Consider the following 23,067-nt stretch of genomic DNA (forward strand, 5'->3'; position numbering starts at 1 on the left):
TTTGCAGGAGAATTGGATATATACATTTAACAGACATTTTTATTGTAAGAAAAATTTCTGAGGGAGATAAGGTGGATGTTTTAATTTCTCAGAGAATAGTCTTTTAGACTATGCCTTTACTCTGACCTTTGCACTTGAAAAACAATTCTAAAACCTTGACACTAATTACAGAGTAAGGGCTCCTTTATGGGTCTGTTCAAGCACTGTAATATCACTCACTAAAGAATTCTGGGTTTGTAGCTAAATGTTACATAAATGGAGTGGTAATTAGTTTATTCTTGTCTCTGTTTTAAATTTAGATTCTGTTACATTTTTATTTATTTATTTGAGATTTTATTAAATATTCCCCACTCAAGATTTATAAAGGCAACGTCATGGTCTGGTTTTTCTGTGTAAGAGTCTTGCATTTGCCTATCTGAAACAAATAGGAAAAAAACCTTCTCATTAACTTCTCAATGCTAAAAAAGCCTTCGTTTAAGATGAAGGAAATTGATTTGCTAACGAAAACTGTTTCTCAGCTCTCTGTGGTGGTTGAATTTATTATTCCTTAGGCTGATACAGGCCTAAGTCCCGAGGACAAAATGTTGAAAACACTTTACGTCAGACAGTGCTGCGAAGCCTCGTACTGTGTGTGGCATTTCAGAGTGCTGTGAGGTTTTGTGGTTTGGGTTTTTTTCGGTAGTGTCATCTGCAGGAAAACAAGTTTTGATCCTTGCTTGAGCTAGCCTATCATGGCATCACGTGCAATATTTTAACGGCAAAAGCTTCTGGTTTAATTTTTTAATGGTCTCTTTAAAGATACCACGTAAATGACACGTGGCCATTGAAGCTTCATGGAGGAGATCCATTGTTCTAAACTGGCACTTTGTGATGGATGAAAAAGCATACCAACACCTACTCAGTTTCAGGGACAGAGATGTCACGTAAAAGTTAAAATGTCATAGTATTATTAGTCCTGGGCTTCTTCCCCAAATTTGTGGTCATCTGGAATGCTAATATCGGTTCCCTACACACAAAATGCATTTAGTTGTGTTTTTAAATGGCTTTTGGCTTAAAATGACCTCAAGCAGGAGCCCAGCGTTTGCGCTGTGTCAGCTGTGGTTATGCCTCCTGATGTACACTACTGACTTTTTTAAAGGGGTGCTTTCAAAGAGAAATGTAGCATTAGTGCTGAATGAAAACGGCTATGAGTAGGAAGTAAAGATCTTTTCTGTATCCAGATAAAAGTGTAAAGAAAATTTATTGAGATAGGGTATAATTATCAGAGAGGTTTTAGCCACACTGAAATCATAAGACCAGTCTTCTGAAAAGCATCATGAGACTATTAACTCTGCAGAAAGCCAGGAATCCAGGTTTTTTTCTCAACTCCAAGTCCACAAGCTATTTGCATTGTTTCAGAACGTATATTATATGCTGTGTAAAATGTATTTATGAAAGTATTTTTGTGGACACCATAACAGAGAAAATAATACTTAATTAGAAAAATAATGGAGAGTTTCAGTACACAGTTATATGCAATGTAAATATGATTTTCCAACAGCAGCAGGATAAAATTTTCACAGCCAGTCAGTTCTTTTTGCAGTCATGCTGCTGGTAAAAACAAAGAGGCAAGTCAGCCACAGAAAATCTGTTAGGTTGCTATCAGTACAGTTAGAACTTCAGATTTCTTGGAAGGGTAAATCCAAGGACTGAACCTGTGTTGCATGTTTCAGGAATTTTTTAATTTTAATTGATGGGAAAGGACAGAATTGAGTCCCAGTGCTTGTAATCCTTTATTCTGTAGGCTAAGATCATTTTTCTCAGCTTCCTTGCTCTTGGGAACCCTCTGGGTGCTGGGAATGCAGCGTGTCCTCTGCTGTGCTTCCAGGAGCTCCCCGCGCCCTGTGCTGCTCATGGCCCCTTTGCTGAGGGCTCCCTGCACCTGCCAGATCCCAACTGCTGCTGCTCTGGTGAGAGCTGCCTGCGAGAGCAGTGCAGGAGGGGGTTTGGCAGCATGAAATGCAGTTTGGCAGTCAACCCCAGCGTTGCAGGGTTGCCCTGTTTCCTGCAGTCTGAAGGGAAATGGTCAAACTGAAGGGAGATGCCTGAGACATCCCTTTCTGAAGAGGCTTTAGTATGCTGCTTGAAATTAAACTCCCTTCTTTTTGCAAGAAGAGCAAATTGTTTAACAGGCATTTATTCTTTTGTTAATCAACTTCTGCAGTACGAGTTGCTGACCCTGTTGCTGCAGGTGCAGTTGTTCACATTGGGTTTGATTAAATTAATACACCTCACTGATAAACAATATAATAAAGTCACATTCTATGTAGTTTTTCTTTGTGTAATCCAGCCCTAGGATTATTTATCATAGATCCTTTTCTCAAGGCTGTGCTCTTTAATCTGACTTTTTGATCGCAGTGGCAAAGAGGGAGGGTGTGATGTGCAGGTCAGCAGCACGTGTTGTGAGCAGCTCTGCAGTTCTCGCAGAGGTTCACCTTGGGGGTGCTCCGGGCAGCCACAGGCATGGAGCCAGCACCTGCCCCTCACCTCATGGGCCTGGCAGGTGGGGTGGTGCCCTGGGGTCCCATCCAAGCAGCCTGTGCCTTGCTCATTGAGCACCTCCAAGAAATGCAAGGATTTTCCTGAGTATGAGGAGACTTTGATTTAAGGGGCAAGTTTAGTGACTGATGCTGAGAAAGAAATCATCTGGTAGAGGAAATAAAACCCTGTCTTCATGAGCAGCCTAACTGGTACATCATTTTCTGTCTCTCTGATGGTTTTTAAATTGAGGGGGGAGAAGCTGTTGTGATAGTGTCACTAAACACTGCAGAACATATTTCCATATAAAAACCTTCATAGATAGGAAATTCCAGTTAATAATAATTTGGAGAAAAACCTGTAGTAAAACTTGAGCATATTAACTGTTAAGAGTTTAATTTGAGCTCTGGGGGGAATGATCTATCTAGATAGGCACAGTAAAAATGATGAGATTTCAGGCAGGTTTTACAGATGATTTTCTTTTTAAGAATAATTGAGTCATTTTAATGATAAGCCTTGCTTGGCTCCTTTGAATGGACTGCACATAATTAGTTGTAGCTTCAACTTTGAAATGTTTTGACAGAAACTGTGTCATTTAGTTAATATTTCTTTTTCCTAGCATCTGCCTTTAATATTTGTTCATTTTCTGCAACACACAACTTTGCTACTTCAGGTCAAATTCCAGATCCAGCTCTGTTTTCTTTGTTACCTCGATTGTTTCCTTCAGGATGAGGGAGCATAATTACACAGAACATCTTTTCCAAGCAGCTGGAGTCAAATTCCAGCTGACTGCAGCACCTGCGCCGCCGGTACCTCTGCCTCGGGCTGCGCGGTGCCGTGCCAGCCAGGGCTGCGTGTGACGCCGCGCGCCGAGTGCACAGGCTCCTCGTCACAGCGCTCCTGCCCTTCTGTGAGCTTCAGATGGCAGTAATGCCAGGGAATGCAAAGAGTCTGGTTTAGACTAATTAGAAGGATGATTTGTGAAACGCTGGCTATTTATTTAATTAATCACCAGCACAAAGCTATAAAACCCATATTTTAAAAATCCCTGTTAGTTTGCCATGTGGTTAATAGATTGTGGCACATTAAAAAGTGACACGGTGATGTATTAAAAATGTTCCACCTAAGGTTGCCTAATGTCCTCGAGGAACTTGAGCTGTCTGCTTTATGGAACAGAAGCATAGGATTAGAGGCGGATCTGTTTGAGGATTGAACATTTCTGAAAACATTTGTCTTTTGCGTCGCATCTGTTCATTAAAATACACCGAGGCGTATTGCTTAACGTACAAATAATCTTTATGGTGTGGTTTTAATTATATGTTTTTGCTGCATTTTGTTATTACAAAGAATAACTCTATTCCACAATATTAAATTCTAACATTTATTACGGAGTAAAGTATAAATAATGCTTCTAGAGGAAGCCAGGCCCTCCTTCACTGTGTGGAAACTAAAGATAGGTTCCTGTATTGAGTGCATTTTGGTGGCAGCCATAGCAGTGGTGTTTTAATAAACCAGAATGTATTTTCATTCTTCAGCAGAGCTATTGGGAGTGAGCAGACAGGGGCTTGGTGTCCCGGGTAGCACGGTACCACGGCAAGCGGGGGTGATGCCGTCCCTGGGCTCTGGCGGTGCCGTGGGCTGTGTGGGGCTGCAGGCCGGTGCTGACCCACGGCACATGCTCAGCCCTGGCGAAATGCCACCTGAGCATGACAAGATTAAAGATGGACAGGGTCCGTTTGTCCTCAAACCTACATGAAAGTAAATGAGGCCTGGGCTGTGAAGGGAACAGACTCGGGGGTTCTGCCCCTGTTCCAGGTAAGATTTGTCAGAAAAAGAGGAGAAATCATATTCACACCACTTGAAATTAAAACTGTTTTACTTAAAGTGAATTGTAGAAATGAATGTGTGTTAATATGATTGAAACTTGCTGTTACAAGAATTATCTGTCTTATTCTTTGCTTAGGACTTGCATAGTTTTATTAATTGTGGGAGTGAATGCCAAGAAAGAGCAGGCAGTGATCTGGGATACTTGGTTATGTGGTTAGACGTGTAAATCATAGTTTTGAGGTGCATATAGAAATTTGTTCAGGTGGAAGCGTGGAAGGAAACTGTCCAGCTCTGGAGGTTGTGTTTCTCAGCTGTGTGTTGTATAATTAACTGGTACATTAGGAGGGGGGCTGGAATAAAACATGAGTATGTTAATGCAGCCTGGAGCTGATGTTGTAGTGATCATTGCAATGCAGATAACGCATTTCTCATAACTGCTGCTGCCTACTGGAGCCTTTGAAACATCTGGACCTTTAATTGAAAAATAGTGTGGTGCTGTACAAAGCAGACATGCTAAGTGAAGTCAACAATTTAGAATAAAAAATAATAGTGTGTTATTTACCTTGTAGTTAAATATTCATACTTTGTTATGCTTTGTATAACAGGAAATTACTGGGTTAAATTTTTATGAATAGTGACAGTGTGAATAAGATAAATTAAGCATTTAACAACGTTAATGGAGTTTTACATTGTGATCTGCTAACTCTGCAGCAAAAGCTAGGGTGGTACAGAGGAGAATCTACTCCTCAGAAAGGAACAACTTTGAAGCTTCATTGAAGAAGTGTGTGGACTGGCAGGTGTGCCAAACATAGCGTGGTCAGCTGCCTCTGGGAGAGTCAGCTGCCTCTCCAGTGGTGTTTCCCATCAGTGACTTATGAATAACAAAAGTAATCATATGGTTAGAGTAATGAAAAGTACCAATACTGGCTTAACTACCTGCTGAAATTAATACTATTCCTATTTTACCATAGTAGGGTATAGCATGATGCCTTGGAAAATAAAAGGAGTAGAACTACCCAGTGTTCTCATGTGAACACTGAGACTTAGTGTTACGCTTCTGAATATTAATCTGAGGCAACTGAACAGGCATCTTGTCTGGATCTGTGATAATACTGTGCAAAAAAAATGTACAGGCTACGTTAGGTGTTGTTCTGCTCACTGCACCAAAATCTGCTCGTTGCAGCTTCGTGTTTCACTGCTGGGTATTGTGGGTCTCAGGTACCGCGGCTGATAAACGTGTTCATCATCCTGCTCTGCTGCCCATGTCTTTTGCTCTGAGCCATATGCCAGCAGTGTTGCTGTAGTGTGCTGCAGTGTGAGGGTTTCTGCCACATGCTTCCTGAAAGCCTTTGGGATATTTGATCATCTAAACTTAAAATCGTTTTTCAGATGATCCTTCTTGTTCTGCTCAGCCTCTCAAAAGCTGTGTTGCCTATGACATGGGTGACAGGCTGGTTTGTTCTCACATTGTGGGGGAAGAAATAACTCTCTACGGTTTTTTTAAATTGTGTTTCAATGCTTGTCTTAGGAAAATGCAGTTGTTCAAACAGCCTTCAACATCTGTGCTCTGATCTGTTAGAACCTTTGTTTGTGTTGTAGCTGCTGAGTTAATAAACTTCAGTTTTTAACTCTGCTTGTATTTTCTACATGTTGTTTAATGCAAGTTGTGGTGAGGAGGTGATTCCTGGATCACATGGTTCATTAGATACCCTGTCACCTCAACCAAAAACCATTTCACTGAGTTTAAAAGTGAGCAGACATTTTACATGTGGAAAAGGATAAGCATTTGTTTCCATTTTGTGGAATGTTTAGCGTTGTTTGCTGGGAGGTGAGACGATGACTTGAATTAATTATAATTACTGAAGAGACATATACTGATTGAGCAAATAAAGTAGTAAGCTCATTGGTACCAAGGCCATCTAATTAAATGCTAACTTTAGATAAGCTAGATGTGCATGAAAGATTAATTTTAAGAGGTTTTTATGACTCCCACTAAATAATGATTCAGTAAAATCTTTGCATTATATCATTAGAACATCTAATCCTAAAGTGATATAACATTTAGTCACAGAACTCTATTGTACAGGAAGATGCAGTAAATTATTATTGTTGAAAATTAATCACTTTTCTCTAAGAAATATTTATGGGCTTTGTTTTAATTTTTCACTGTTGTATGCAGTGAAGCAAGTCAGCAATGAGAAGGATGGAGCATAAACATTTTTCTCAATGACTTTCATTAGCTCTCTCTTATGCAGCTACTTCAGAACTATGGTTAAGAGTAAGTTGTCCTGAGGACAGATTGCACCACCCTTCGCAGATCCTGTAGAATAGTAGTGACTCCACAATAATCTGCTCAAGATATTCATCACCTGCTATTGGAGGGGGGTGTATATTTTCTCATTAAAGGTTGATTTTAAGTCTTAGAGAGACTTCTTATGTTGAAAGATTGAAAGAGTTCAGGTAAGTATTTTTCTGTTTTGCTGTAACATCCTGTGTTTCAGGCATATTCATTTGATTACAGAAGGTTATTTAAGGATACAGATATTTCTAAAATTGTACATAGCCAATGGAGAGCATTCTGCATGCAGTTTTCATCTCAGCTGTAGTAACCAGTATTTATATAACTAAACACCACTGCTCACAAATGTGATCCTGGAAAATCCATGAAAATTCATCATTTGAATTGCCTATCTTTATCCTTCACTCATACCCTTGTGTCTACAAGTACCAGCAACATATGTATGTACTGCTGGTGCTACTTATGTTCTTGTAATTAGCTCACTACTGTTATTACATAACAGTATGTTAGTAGGAATAACTTTCCTAGCTTTAGCTGCTACTTATTATCAAAGTGCATAAATATGCTTAAATTATAAAAACTAGAAAGCAGAAAGTTTGTGACTTCAGACTGCTTTTCAGCAGTGTTAAATAATGGACATAATTCTGAGCAGGTCTTGAATAGCAGCAGAAAAGAACAGCTGTAATGTGCCAACCACCGAGAATTCTGACAACAGTGATAGAGGAAACGGAGACATAAAGGAGTCGGTTGATTTGTCTGTGTGCGCACCACACTTGCAGTAATTTGGGAAAGAGTATTCCTGGGTTTTTCCCTCTGCAAGCCTGTGTACACTGCACAGTGCCATGTCTCCTCCAATGAACTGCAGCTGACGAAACATCATCTTTGCTTTGAGTGAGATGAAAGTGCCACAGAAATAGCAAATGGAAATTTTCCCAACATCAGCCTGTAGGAGAGCACTAGGTAGCCTTAAGAGAACCCATTAATAAAAATACTAAGAAAATGTTCCCATTTGATTTATTGTATGTTTTCTGTGTATCTGGTTACTCTCGCTTCCTTAAATGACTGGTGGAATATAACGTTTCTAACAATAAAAGCTTAATGGAATCAGATTTGTGATTTCCCTAGAAAATTAACGAGATATTTTGTCAATTTTATTCCAGACTTCATTTGTCAGAATATACAGTGTCCAGTGACAAGCTAAAAGAATTTTTTGACAAATTAACTATGCCACAGGTGACAGATCAGGAAAATGTTAATTTAACAGCCCCTTTATGCTTCCCAGATTTATTGGAGGCTATTAAGGAAACTCCAAATGGTAAGGCCCCTGGCCCTGAATAGATTTTCCATTGAATTTTATACAGAATCTATTAATAAGGTTTGATGCTTCCTTTTTGAATATAGGTAATTGTACTTTATCTTCTGGATCTTCTCAGCATTTACAGTTGGAATACAATTTTTGGTTGGGAGAAAAAAGTAATTATGCTTCCAGTGGTGTCTCTAATCTGGTTCTGAATGATTCCTCCTAAAGAAGACCCTACAAGCACCATATAAAACAAGCCACTAGTTAAATCTAGTGTGGCTAGGTCTTTGACTCTTGGCCACTGAGACTAATAATTGGGCTCTTTTTATTCAGTCCCACCACTGACAAATCCTTACCTAATAAGCTTTGCACAGATAACTAATTGAGCTCTGTGGGACTTCTCACACAATTAATATTTCGCAGGACCAGACTAGGAATATGGATTCATTCCACCCTGTAGACAGGTACCTGATGGCTTGAATTGCCATTGCTGGTTCAGAACAAATATCATCAGTTTGCAGTAAACACCATGGAGGTTTCCTCCAGCCCCCTTTGACTTTGCCATTGATTGATGTCAGCCTTGACCCACCAGCCTATGGGCCATAAGAAAGTTTCCTGTTCAATGTGACAATGAATGTTCTCATTACTGATGGAAAGCCTAATTGGCTTCCAAATCTCAGGGTTCAGCCTCTCTGATATCTTATGGCAATCAGTTTTAGAGCCCTTTTGATTAATAAAAATATTTCACTCACCTTTCAGAAAGATCTTTTGTGTCATAGGGATGCTGTTGAGCCATTTTCCGGTACCACTGCTGTTGGTATTGCTCCTCTTGCTCAAAGAGCAACTGGAATCCTAATGTGTGTACAAACTGCCCCTGCTTTAAGTCCCGATTGTCTTGGTGTTCTTGCAGAGTGTGAGGAAGAGAACAAGGATATCAGTGATGAAGGGAGTTTGAACAAGCAAGATAGTAAAATAGACTGGAGGAGACAGAGAAGATGTAGAGATGGGGAGGAACAAGGAAAGGTTTATTTTAAAGCAAACAAACAAAGCAACAGCACAGTGTGAGGCAAAGAAGAAAGAGAAACATGGTGAAAGGTGGACCAAGAAAAGTTACCATCGTACTTGTGGCAGCTGTAAGATCAGGGGTAGACCTGGAGACTGTGATTCCTTTCCCCACATCTTAAAAATAAGTGCTGTAAGTAGGGAAAGAAGAGGAGGAAGAAAGAAAACAACCCCCCCCTTTTTTCTTTTAATGGTAATATTTCTGTCATGTTGATTTCCTTGGTGAGGTGGGGTCAAGGGGACGGGTGCTGCCCACAGAGTCCCATGCACATTGGCTCACCCAAAGGGTTCTTGAGGCTTATCCAAACACAGTGAAGGGATATCACACATTCTGTTACAAATCTGACATTTCCCTTTAAGTGAGTAAAACTGATTTCTTCTTACCTTCACAACATGGGAAGAGGAGGCATCTGAACTATAAAAATGCTCTGTTAGAAACCAAATTCATTATATTTGGATGGATTTTAATAATGCTTTTAGCTATGCTGGTATGAATAGCTTTAATCTTTAAATTCCCTTTCTTTAATTTATAATCACACTGAAGGATCAAATGGTTTTTAACAATATATTGAAATTAGCACATGGCATTTAACTCCCTGTTTTATACTCTCATTATAGATTTATAGTATTGAATCTTTTTATTCTGTTACTTAGTATTTCAAGTGATTAATTCAAGTAATACTTCCTCTCACAAGGCCTCTATATGTATAGAGATAGAGATCTGTAGTTACATGAGGGGCTTTTGAAGAGAGGATCAGGCTGTACAATCTTTTGTCTGTTTCCAAGATGACTACTTTAAAAATGCAATCCTGTCTGCAGCAGATCAAACGTTGTTTTCCTTCCTGTGCAAACTTTATAGATCTGCATGTTGTGATGTGGTTTATGTTTTATTTAATTGTTCATCTCCACAGTGACAAATAGATATACTTTTTTTAATACAATAAGTTCCAATAAAAGCCAATATTAGTTAATCCTTCTTAGTTTTCTTCAGCAAAATAGTTTAATGGCTCCGTTAGCTGTGTGATTTTGTACATCTCTTGGCAAACCAAAGTCAAGCCCTTAGGTTTCTTTTTGAACATGATCATAATCTCCAGGTATGATATGGAGTTTCAGATGGGGCTTCTGATTTCGGATTTGGGATTTTTTTGGATCCTGCAAGAACGTGGGATCTTACAGAGTGTTCAAACTCTTCATGGAAATCTGTGAAGTCGTTGCCAAATATTTAATGTATTTTTTACAGATCCATTAAATAGCAGTGAAAGAATTGGAATTTAAACTTTCAGTCTTCTTCCAATTAAATCATAGAAGTGCATTATAATCCTTGTGCTGAAAAGAATTCCACCACACCAGACCTTGTGTTAGCTCTGTTGCACTTCTCCATTCTAATGAAATCTGTTTTCTCGACAGGGTCATGTTGGTACAACGGCAACCAAAAAAATTGATGTCTACCTCCCACTGCACACAAGCCAAGACAAACTACAGCCCATGACAGTTGTGACGATAGCGAATGCCAAGGTGCATGACCTGATTGGACTAATATGCTGGCAATATACAAGTGAGGGACGGGAACCAAAGCTGAAGTAATGTTCTTTCTTTACTACCTCTTGACCTCTGATTTTCTCCTCTGCAGCCCTTTTGCATAATGAAATGGATTTTTCAGTAGTATTTGAGGACTTTTCTCTCCTGTTGTAGCACAGTTATAAGAGGGAGAGGGAGGTGCTGAGAGGTCACTTGAACTTACTTTCTTTGGGATTAGTTGATTTCTATTTAGTAGGTAGAGGGCAACACAGAAAAGCAGCCCCTCTTGAAAACAGTTTCATGGATATTGTTTCCTTGGATGTTGGATTTCCCTCAGCTCTTTTCAACAGACATATGAGATGTTTCAGAGGTTAAACACTTTGATTTGTCATTTTTTTGCACTCAAGAAGAAACATAAAATTTCATTTGCTGTTATTCATTTCTGTTCCTTTTGTCACAAGTTCAAAAAGTGTCCCTTCTGTATTATTAGCTTATTTTTAATGACTAAGACGCCACTTAATGTCAGTCTTTGGACACAGGTATGCTTTTCAGGAGCACAGCACACCTCGAATGGAACAGCATCCCTGAGCAGAGGTATTCCATGAAGCGTCATTGCCCACAGCAAAAATCAGCAGTGGGAGGAAATGAGTTTTGCTGTCTGCCTTGAAGGGTTTTATCCTTATGATGTGTCAAAGAGCGATCATGACCAAAGAGGCTGTCTGGTGTAATCAGATCTCAGGGCAGAAATAATAAAATAAATAATGAAGGGATGAGATTCTGAGAACAGTCTAACAGCAGCATTTGAGAAGCTGGGTACAAATGCTCAAAGGAAGAGGCAGAGCCTCAAGATTCTTGTGTAGTTCTTAATTATTTCTCATGTCTCCAACATCTTTTTTTAGCATTGCTGACTCTCAGTCCTGTAGTGAGGATTGATTTAGCTGTAAAGTAATGCTCATCATTTCCAAATAAGGAGAGAGCCTGTGTAGGTTGCACATTCTACATTTGCTATTTGTTCCTGATTTAGTCAGTTTAGAGTATAAAAAGAAAAAATCAAGATCGTGATGACACTGCACTAAAATACATACAGAGTGCTTCAAATCCGATACACAACGCACGCAGAATGACAAGTGCACCTTCTAGTAACGCTGTTTGAGAATAATGAGAAGGTTGTAGACTTTGTAATTAAGAGAAACAACCCCTCTGTCTTTAGGAAAAGAATACATTACTGCCTAATTCTTTTTCTGAAGAGGCACACATGTTAGAGCCTGAAGTGAGTGAGTACTAGTTGACAGCTTTGAGAACATTTTGTATGCAGTTAGGCTTCTTTTTATTATGATTGTATTACATTTGTCTCTATTCAGTATCCTGACATGAGGAGCCACTGACAATGTTAGCAACCCTGTTCCTGGCCTCTTACATATGAACTTTGGTCATAACCCAGTGAACCATTCTCTTGCCAGTCCCTGACAGACATGCTGTAGTCATTCTCCCTGCAAAAAATAAACCAGAATCCCTTTCTAGGAGATGAAAAACTCAAAGAAACTTCCTATTTTTGGAAGTAAAGAATGCTGTTATGTCTGTCAGTTGTTGTACTTTCATGTTCTGACTGTAGCAAACTTAGATTCTCAAGACTTCAACCTTGTCATTTGAAGCCTAAAGTTCAGAACTTTGATTTCATCCTGGTGGAGGTTCAAAATGCGGAAGAGTTTTAGCCATTGGCCTTGGTTTTTCAACAGATTGTGACTTAATCTGTGTTAATATTAAGGAACCCACTCCATGCTTGAAGACATTTGTAACCCCTTTAATGTATGAGAGCTAGCTGACATTGTTTATTTTCAGTATAATTGGTGGAAGAGAAGTTGTTGTCACCACCCCCTTGTTTTGGCACTTGGGTTGCTTTGAGACAGCACTGAATGTGTTCTGTTGCCTGCATGTCTATATGCTCCTCTAGCTTTAATGAGAATTATGCAAATGCATCAAGTACCAAATGAAAATGTTAACTTTATTTATACAGAGCCTGAAGTGCACACGAGGCTGCACGTAGAAGAACTCTGTCAAATGAATCAGATCAGCAGTGTGAGGCACAGCCCATAGCTGAGAGAAGATGGGTCTCTGTTGACTGCTGAGGTCTGATGGCATGGGGTGACTCTGGAGTTACATTGCACTGTGCAATGTTCACAGTCCAAAACAGAATAAGAGAAGGACCTGAAAATCAGGCCAGGGATTTCCATTACATTAACAAGACCCTCTGTATCTGTATTATTTGCAGCCTTTTTGTTTAGCTTGTTCCTAAAAAGACTGACAGCCATGCAAAGCACCCAGCCTCCTGGCTGAGTTCTTTCTCTGGCTGTCAGAGCCCTGCTGCTGTATGAATTCTCTTCCCAGTGCTACCTTTCAACAGTTTCCCTAAAAGTTACTTAAGTGCTCTTGAAGAAGTTAAAAATTAATGCTACAGCAGTGTTCCAGCTCTTCACAACAGTCCAGAGACTCGTGAAACTTTCTCTAGTAGTACTGCAGAATGTTCAGAATTCAGTGGTGAACGTTGCTGGATTACATTTTTTGTTAGCAAAGCACAGCTTGCATTGGTAGCTTTGCATCATTCTTACCTGTTTGATGTAATAAATGTCTGAGTCGTGACGAGGTGCGTATAGATCACCTGGACTAAGCACTCTCAGTAAAGCACAGTTGCAACCAAAGGTTTGTGAATTAATTGAGAAAATTGCAAATCAGGCAGTCAGTGAAATAATTCATTGTCACATCCAATCAATAAACTTTGTAAATCAACTCATTTAATTCAAAAAATGATCTATATAGATCAAGCGACCAATTAAACAATTAGCATACACTTTGCAATTAATTAATTTAAGCATCAATCATGCAATTAAAACTCCAAATTTAAACTGCAGAGTTTAGAAACAGGCTGCCACGTGAACACTGCGGCTGTACCGCATGGCTGGGGAACCCGCCCGCACGCTGGCACGTTCACAGTAAGAAAGAATACTTATTTTCAGGTCAGTTGCTGACATATTAACTTTTGAGATGGACTTTTAATATTAGGAAAATATGATTAATAGGTTTCTGGTTTACATAGGTATTTCCCCATGGGCTTTCTTATGTGGAAAGAAAGAGGCTTAGATTTTCTACTGTATTTTCTTCACACTGGATCGGTTTAAAACTTTATGTTGTTTAATCTTTACTATTTTTAATTGCTTTTAGTGACTGGACTTCTTAAATGTTTCGAATAGGTAACTTTTCTATTAGTCATTGCTGCTACATTGAACAGATTCTGTACTTTTCCTGTAGTTAGCTACACAGATTGCCTGTCTGAGAGCATCCTCTGCTCAGCAAGCCACATCCAGTAACCTTTTTCACAATTGCTTGATCTTTAAAAAAATACATATACACTGCTTGTTTGTCTTTAATTCTGAAATGTAATGGTTGTATAGATAAATAAACTCTCACAAAGGAAGAAACGCTACTTCCAACTTTAGGAAGTAATGGCTCTTTCATAGACTTTGTTATATTTCAGTCACTCTCAGTGTTGTGCTGGCAGTTGGAGTAACTCTGCTCTGAGGTTTTGGGGTTTTTTGCTATTGCCACGTGGTTATGGTAGCCAGAGATGCTGGGACATATTTCTATCCGTGTCATCAGTGGCTTTTGAGTCTCTTACTCCTGTAACAGGCATGTGTGCTGGTTTGTTTTCTACAGAATGTCGTGCCTGGTATTGATTGGCTGCACTGAATCGGTTGGCTCGCTTCCCTCCTGAATAAACTTGTTTGTCTTTGTTTCAGCGACAACGTCAATGCCTACTGTCTCCATATTGCTGAGGATGACGGAGAGGTTGACACAGATTTTCCACCCTTGGATTCCAACGAGCCCATTCACAAGTTTGGCTTCAGCACTCTGGCACTGGTTGAAAAGTACTCCTCTCCTGGCCTGGCAGCCAAACAGTCGCTCTTTGTCCGCATGTGAGTATGGGTCGAACCTCCCCTCTCTCTGGGGCACAGCTGTGTGTCTGGGCCACCTCCATGGCTTTTTTCTTCTTTGCTTTTCTTCATCTGAATGTAGCAAAATCCAGGGGGCATATGAACTGTCATTTCTCTGCGTTTGATGCCCTGGTCCGTATCTGTCACAGGGCAGGGAGAAAAGGAAATGCTGCTGGCAGCAGCTCACTGAGCCCATAGTCATCAGTCTAAAACTACAGAGCCCTTCTGCATATGGTTAGTGGAGAACATTGAACTGTTGTACTTCTGCTAGTAAATATTTGGAATTTACACAAAGTCTGAGCTTAAAATTTTCATCTTCCTCCAGCCATGCTGCTTAATCTTTAAAAATATGTCCTGAATGATACATAACATATATAACAGCTCCAGAGAGTTAAAATGTTAAAGTCATTCATGCTGGCTACCCAGAGCCCTTCTCAACAGGTATGAAGGACTGATCTTGCTACTGACTTTTATTTGGGGTAAATGAATTGAATTTTAGCAGGAAAAAGGCATTCTCATGGTGTTTGGGTGTTCCACAGATGAGAGACTTCAAAATCTCTTTTTTGAAAGAAAAAAATCTTTCAAAGACTGGTAGATAAAGTAGTAAATTTACATTTTAAGACTGGCAAGTGGACTGAAAAGGAAGTGATTTGAAATAGAAGTAGTTTCAGAGTGCCTTCATAACAGTGCAAGAGAGAAATGAGTGGAATTTTGAAGAGGAAGATCCCATCCACCACTGCAACTTGAAGCTCTCTGGTCTGCAGCTAAAGAAGAATCTTTTTAAAAATCAGAAGGGCTTAATTGCTATAACCACACACTGGTAGCATAAGCCACTTCTTACTTGGGAAAAATACTTGGTTCTTGGACCTCTTGAAATGAAAATCTAATGGAGTTTTCCTGGTTTTTGGACTTTTTTTAGTTTATAAAGGATTACTTACATTTCATAACCATCCAGCTGCTTCCCATTTTGAATAATTAGACTTTTTCTTTAAAATCTGACCCATTTCATTACATTTTTGTGTTCTTTATTCTGTAACACGTTTCTTGGAGACGTTCTAAAGCATCGTGCTGAAAGAAATGTTGAGCAATCCCATGTGTCTGTCCCAAAAGCCCATTCACTTTATTCCACTGCATTAGGTCATTGGAAAATAAAATAGTCTGTCAACAGTATTTACAAATAAGTTATTCGAGGTGAATGTATTCAGCTGTGCTGAATGGGATGCAGTGGTGTGGAAGCTGACAGAGGGAGGAAATGAAGCAGTCTTACCAGTCATATAGCAAGGCCCGTTTTTGGTTTGTGCAGGTTACAGTCACACAGCCCAGCCAGGCAGCTGCCTTCTCCACTTGTGGAGCTGTAGAACAATTAGTTCCTTCCACCTGACTGAAGAATGCTGCACATTTTATCTCTAAGAGGGGGTATCTCTTACACCTCGTTGCATTTCTCTAGAGTCAAAGCTATTGCCATGACATTGATTTTTTACAACAGTCGTGGTTCTGTGATAGTTTTATCTTTGAGGTGATCCCGAGGTTTCGGTATCTCCAGAAAAATACCAGCAGGCATATAGAAAATTCTGCTCTAATTCCATGCAATCAGAAAGGATCACAAGTATTTACTGCAGGTGGATTGGTTAAGCAGCCTGTATCATTAGAAGATTCTAAATTGTCAATGATTTCTCTTCTGGAAAAGGTCCCCTTGCTTTCTCAGCTGCTCCCTGCCTAACTCCCCATCGCCTGTACTCAGTACACGAATGGGATTAGGGATCAAATGCAATAAAGGCAAATGGTCTGATTATAAATAAGGCAGCTGCATCTTCAGGAGTAGTGTTTTTTGAGAGAGTTGGGTTTTTTTCTGTGTCCACATGTTAGTTCCAAATAGCTTGTCCTTTCTGTGTAGATAGTTATTTGTAAATAGTTGGATTTAAATTAGATTTATTAATGTGGCCCCTAAAAGAGACAGTTACTTGATCATCACTTGATCGAAAGACGGTCGTTTTCTGAGTTAAAATGAGTATACTCTCTTATTTTTGTAGGGATTTGCTGTAAATTCTACATCTTCCTCTCTCTGTCATCTTACCAGTGCATGTAATTGTGGTTTTGTACTTTGCATCTCATTTTTTCCTTCTCATGCTGAAGTATTTCAGCCACTGCTGTGTCAGCTTTGTGACTTGTTTATTAATATTGAATCACTGTTGAAAAAAGTTGATGCTTCTGAGAAGCTTCATGGTGAAGCATGGTGCTTCATTGCAGATCTCACCCGTCCTGCGTATTGGATGTATTTTCAGATGTTGTGCAGTTACCAAGCTGACAGTTGTGGACCCCGGCCAGGGACCCCGTTTGGGCAGGATATGTTTGAGCAGAAACAGTTTGCAGAACTTTATACACTTAAACTCCTGCCAAGGCAAACTCTTAGCCACTTGAGTTCGTTATAAATACCCAGTGGCGGTGGTTGGAAGTAGCCCACAGTGCATTTTATATTCTGAGCTGAATGTGAATGTCTTTGTGGCTATATAGAGTAGTAAATAATTGAGTTTGATTAGGGAGAGGGACCTCATTATCCCCCCACCTGTGCCCAGCTGGTAGGGGAGGGTCGAAATGAAGCCATTAGCTGTCTCTCTTACTGGCATCTCAAAGAGCTCAAATACATCTGTGTCTTATTTTCTTTTCTGGCACAATCAGTCGAGCAAGCTAAGCAGGCATGACCGAATTTGGCAAGTTCCAAGGACTCTGGCAAAGTTACACAAGGAGAAGACGGAGGGCAGTCATTCTGGCTTCTAACTGCCCATTAGTCTAGCGAGTTATGTTTTTGGAAGATGGCTGTTGTGGAAAGCAGTACTTTGTCCAATGTCAAACCCAGCACTCGCAAACAGCCCGCTTTGATGTTGAGTGTGATTTGTCAGGAGGAGTCAAACAAAGCCCTGCATTCATGTAAATGCAGCCTTCTTGAGATGATGAAGTAATATCTGAAATGCTCTGAACGAAGGTAGCTCAAAATAAATCTGTGCTATCATTAGGGCTCGGGAATTTTATTATCACAACTTGACATTCTCGATCTAATGGTGTTTCTAGGAGTTGCAGCTCAGCTGCCAGTTGGCACACAGATGAAATTTGGCACACAGTTCCTCTGCTCTGTAGCACTTTTTTTCTGTTTCAATATTATGTTTGAATGGCTTTAACTGTGTGTTTCTCAAAGCAACACCTCTGCTATTCCTGAGAGATCAAAGTTTGAAATATCAGTAGAATATCAGGCTTCCTGCGTCCATTTACACCTCCAGTGCAAAAGTGTGAAATGTCAGGTTTTTCACTTAGTTTACAGAAGCACTCCCCAAAAACTCTGTCCTCAGTTTTCACATGGGTGTAGGGAATCTACGTTCAAAAAATGCAAATTTAAGAAAGTTAATGGAGATGCCAAAATTAGGCAGGTTGGCTCCCAGGACAGGGAGCAGGGGCCCAAGAAAGGAATCGGAGCAGGAAGCTGTCTCGTTAGCTGCCTAGTGATAGCTTATAGTGGTGTCAAGATGCAACCAATGAACTCAAGGGCACACAGAGCTATCCAGGGCTAACCTGAGATGCACAAAAGCAGCAAGATCATTTAGGGTTAGAATAAAAATTGTGTCTTCATATCACTGTGCACTTGACCTTAAAAATTGTCCAGCCTAAGTTAAGCACGTTGCATCAGCTGTGATTTTGAGTCTTCACTCTGACTTTGTGCTGATCAAGTGGAAATAGTTATTAGTGATTCCCAGACCCTTCCAGCCATGCCAGCCATTTCTGCAGCGAGCTTGTAGTGCTGCAAATTCCACTACAGTGTTAAAAAAAAAGAAATTAATAAGAAAATTGGTCCAGATTGGAAAGGCAGCTTTTGGAAAAGTTTGTTTCTCATTCAGAACAGAAGCCTTCTGTCCTTTAAGTGCTGGGGGTTTATTTTGTGACACAGATGGAGCCTGTGGAGGGGATGCTGCCTGTTTCTGTGCCGCCTCTGAGCACAGTCCCCTGCAGGCAGCGCCCCGGCCTCAGCCTGCCACAGCTCTTGCCTCTTCTGTTGTTTTCTTTTTCCTCTTCTGAACCTTGCCACCCTGGCTCCAGCACTGAGGCTGTAAAAGAAGATGGAAAGCCAAGTTACCGCAGAATGATCACTATCATTAACATTCACGGGTGGTTCACTTATCATTCCTGACTGCACAGACATGGCAGCCGTTATGAAACGTCCACAGGTGTAGCACGATGATACATATTACATTGTGCCACAATGGATTTATGTATTCTGTAACAAAAGAAAAGTGTAATGAAAAAATACAGAAGGTAATCCTTTATTCCTCCACTGCACAATTTATCAGTAATGCCTGTGGATGATAAGTGCCAGGGATTTCCTTTGCTTGATTTAACCTTGTCACCCAGGTATGTTTTTGCAAAGTGACAGAAAATACAAGCTAAGGAATTTCTTTGGCTTCAAATTTGTAAGCAGCAGTTTTAATTGATTGAAGAGCATCTGCTCATCTGTCCCGTTTTCTAGCGTGTTGACTTAAAATAAAGGTATCACACGTTGGCAGAGTAACCTAAACCACGTAATTGATAAGCCTAATTAAGGATATGCTGGAATTAGGTTGAGTGAGTGCAGTTCATGCACATTATCAATGCAGAGCATAACTGGGAAGCTGGCAAGGTGAGATGGGGTGTGTATTTCTTCCAGAAGAGCCTCACTGTGCTGTTTTCACGTGCAGGCGGGTTGTGGTAGATGGATGATACTCTGGGTGATGCGGTAAGGAGGGTGGCTCAGGGCCTCCTCGCCTGTTGGGCAGCGCTCCAGCACCCTGGGGACAGCACAAGGCTGCTCCTCCTCCAAAATGTGCTCTGACACGCTGGCCTGACCACAGGATGACAGCAGAATCTCTTTGGTCTGCGCTTAAATCTACTCTCAGCTCAGATTTGTGGGTTTGCTGAATGCTACAGTGTCGTTACTGAGGCTCTGTGCCGTACTGTTGGCGCTGCACGCTCACTGAGCCGGAGCAGAGGCGGGGGAGAGTCGTGTCTGAACTGGGACGGGTGTTGCAGACCCTCTGGGCCCTGTTCCAGAGCAAATATCCAAAAGTTTACAAATGCAGGGTGCGCTTTACATTTCCCTGCTCTTGCCAGCGTCTCGCTCGCTGGACAGCACACTAAATATAGTAAAACACAGAGGTTTTTCTTATTTTGCTTTGATCAGTAAAATAAACTTTTAAAGATTGTTCTGGGATGAGATCCAGCTTCTGAGGCAAAGAATGGCCGTGGCTCAGGCATGAGTTAGTAATAGAGTGTCAGGAAAATTAGTCTGACAGTTCTCAGGCCAGCTGCTCAATAGAAAGAATCGACCGAGTCGGGATGGCTCGAGACGCGCGGGATCAACAGCAGCGTGTGCTCTGTAGCAGCAGAAGTGTCAGGACTGGAAAGACAACGCTCCGTTTTCAGGAGGTTCTGGGTGTGTGTTGGTGCGAGCAGCCCCGAGCTGGGTCAGCCCCGGTTGCTTCCCAGGACGCAGGACGCAGGGCTGGTCTGTGGCGCAGGCTGCAGGTTCTGCTTCTTTTGGGGGAAAACACATTTGAAGAACATTTTGTACTAAAAAAGGAAAGATTAAATTGACTTCAGTTGTTTTGGCCCTAGAGGAGTTTGGATGACTTTCCTCACTTTTGCTGAGGATATTTTCCTGCAGTGTTTTAATTTCTGTTCCTGTATTTTGATTGCAGTTCTCTGTGAGCCTTCCTTGGGTATGGAGTGTTATATGGATTACCTGCAGATGTCTTCTGAATGGGTGTTGCGGTGGTTGGGTGCAGGGTACTTCTGGTAGCACTTCATTCACAAACATCCTGTCATTTAGATAAAAGCACAAAAGTAGTTTCCTTTTTGTAATTACAGTGTAAGTGTGCAAGAGGTTTTTCCCTTCTAAATACCCAATAAATGTAGCTGAGTGGGTCAGTTCGGGCTGGAGCAGGAATGGCTTTGGGAAGCCAGGCCAACAACCAGGAAGCTGCTGGGCAAAGGCAAGAGGCTGTGCAGTGCTTGTGCACGCCGCAGGGCTCTGTAGGGAGTTTAGGAGAGTCTCTGCTCACTGTGTGACTTTAGTCAAACCCCTGAGTCTTGGGGCTGCGTGGCGGCCGCAGCACTGCAGACATGGATGGCACTCCCTCATGTGGAGCTGCGGCTCAGTTCTGCACTCGTCTTAAACACATGGCGGAAACAGAGAGGGGGAAAAGTACATGCATGAAAAGGTTGGGAGTATTTGACTTGAAGATGAGTAAGAGAGAGTTATAAATAATAAATGGTCTAGAGAACATAAATTTGGGGCTTTTAGGCAGTTTCATTTGCTGAGAACAAAAGGACCTGAGAATGAAATTCAGATGAGACTAACTCACAAGTGATGAGAAGGAAACCTCATTTTACACCAGCGACTGTGGGGCTGTCTGCCGTGGGGTGGCAGCCCAGGGGTGAGCTACCCGAGGAGCTGGGGTTGCTCTGCAGCAGACCCAGCTGGGATGTTGCTCACAGTGTGGCAGGCAGTTTGGGGGCTTTTTTTAATGCATAAATGACCACCCGTTGTGGATTTCTTGACTGTCTCTTCAGCTTCTTGCAGCCACTGTCAGCTGATGATGTTGAGTTGAAGAACTTAACAGGGGTACATAGGGTGTCTGTGTGCTGTGAGAGGGGTAAAAGGGGACAGTGTGTGTGTGGTTGCTGTGCCGAGGGCAGCTGCAGGACAGCGGGTTGCTGGCCAGAGTGTGCCCTGACAGGGAGTTCACTGGCCACCATGACTACACTGCACACAGTGGCCAGGAGTAAGTGTGAACGTACAGTGAGGGCTTGAAGGTGTCATTTATTCATCACAGCATAGGCTGGGGATGCCACATCTGAAGTAACTTGAACTCCGATTTGTATTCCCAGTGTTTGTGTCTTAAAAGTGACATGTAATAGGGTCTTGTTTTTAATGGTGTGACTGTGGTGCTTGGATCGCTTCTGACTGCCAGTTGCTTTAAAAAATATTCCAGCTGTGCTCTTCATATAGATCTCTACTCTCTGATTAAAATTCCTAGTTGACAGATACAAAGCTCCTCCTCCTGTCTAAATAGCTTTGCAAAACAGTTTTTTTCCCATGCAGTGCAAATTTCTCCCTGTGGGTGCCTCGAAGCTCTCAAATTCCTGTGCTAACTGTCTGCAGTGACATCTACTGACATGAGCAGAGATTGACTGCAAGGTCTAAGGGGCAAAATTTACTGATATATTAATCCAGTATCTCTTCTGTTATATTGTCATCTAATGTGCTTCCCCAGCGATGCTGCTTCCAGTATTTGCCAGGCAGTCCCTTTCCCTCACCATCCCCGTGCTGTCTGCAGCGTGTGGGTTCTCCCCTGGGCAGTGGCCAGGACAAGCACCTGACTGCCTGGAAAACAATATGTCCAAAGAAAACACGTTACTGATGTTTGATCTGAGGCTGTGCATCCGGAGTGCTGAAAAGCTGCTGTTATTTCTCAGAGTGTTGTTCTTCCACTTCTCCATAATGATTTGTTAAGTGCTGTCAGGACATGTATGGAAATGACATTGCAAACTGTTTCTCTTGTATGCCCTGTGAAACGCCGAGCAGGTACTTAATAATGAGCAGTTGAGGAGCTCTGCAGGTACATTTGCTCATTTTTCTTTTTTAATGATGAACGCAATTTGATCAAAAATAAAGATAAATTAGGAAAACCCTTCCACACCTGGAATCTCAAGCCCTCCAGTTTCCTCCAGTTCTGACTCTGCCTTTTCCAAGGGAGTTTGCTCAGTTTCTAACATACTTTCCTAGCACAACTTTGTTCAGTGTTGTGCCGAACAAGTCCTTTGCTTGAAACTAATGAAAATTGCAATGAGCTGCCTGACGATGATTACTTTGTAAAAATGCATGTGCATCTGTCTTGCAGAAATGCTGCTCATGGATTCTCACTTATTCAGGTGGACAGTATGAAGGTCACCATGAAGGATATCTTACAAAAGGCCTTAAAGAGAAGGAAGGGATCACAGAGAGGCTCAGGTGGGTTATTTATCATATTTTCCTGAGGGTAGGGTGTGTTTCCTCAAGCAGATTTTCTGTCTCTTCTTGACTGTTGAGAAGGATGCTCAGTTTTTTTTTCTGGTGGGTATTGTGATTTCCAGCACCTCTCAGGAGCAGTTCTGTGCACAGGTTTGTGTTCTAGATGCTGGCAAAAAAGCAGCAGTGGAGGAGCTGCATAATGTTTGCTGCAGAGCAGTATATCCATTACTGCAAATATTTATTTATGATAACAAAGCCATTTGCATTCAAGTCCAGCTTGTGGTAATTTGAGATGATGGGTGGAAGTACAGTAAGACCAGTCCTTGATAGAATTTGCATATTTTTAATTTATGTAAGAAAATGATGCTTAGTGTGGTTTTAAATCATTTAAAGGATTCATCATTACTTGTAGAGGAAAAGAAATATTTACTGTCTGCAGTGTTGTCAAAACAGGTCTGTTCTGGTTAAGAGGGCTCAACATCTTTAAAAGAAAATGTACAATAGTTGCATTTCTATTCCAGAGCAA

General features: G+C 41.1%; 1 protein-coding gene across 5 annotated transcripts in view; it reads left to right on the forward strand.

Moving 5' to 3' along the window:
• The window catches only part of MAPKAP1 (MAPK associated protein 1), a 94,215-nt gene that overhangs the window by 31,183 nt on the left and 39,965 nt on the right, over nt 1–23,067 (forward strand). For all 5 annotated transcript variants that reach the window (XM_062011709.1, XM_062011712.1, XM_062011710.1 and 2 more), the window contains exons 5-7: nt 10,413–10,585; nt 14,315–14,491; nt 22,432–22,541. In XM_062011709.1, the coding sequence (XP_061867693.1) occupies nt 10,413–10,585; nt 14,315–14,491; nt 22,432–22,541 (460 nt within the window). The remainder of the gene's footprint in view (nt 1–10,412; nt 10,586–14,314; nt 14,492–22,431; nt 22,542–23,067) is intronic.

Source organism: Colius striatus, chromosome 19 (assembly GCF_028858725.1).
Source record: "Colius striatus isolate bColStr4 chromosome 19, bColStr4.1.hap1, whole genome shotgun sequence".
NCBI classification, from domain to species: Eukaryota; Metazoa; Chordata; class Aves; order Coliiformes; family Coliidae; genus Colius; species Colius striatus.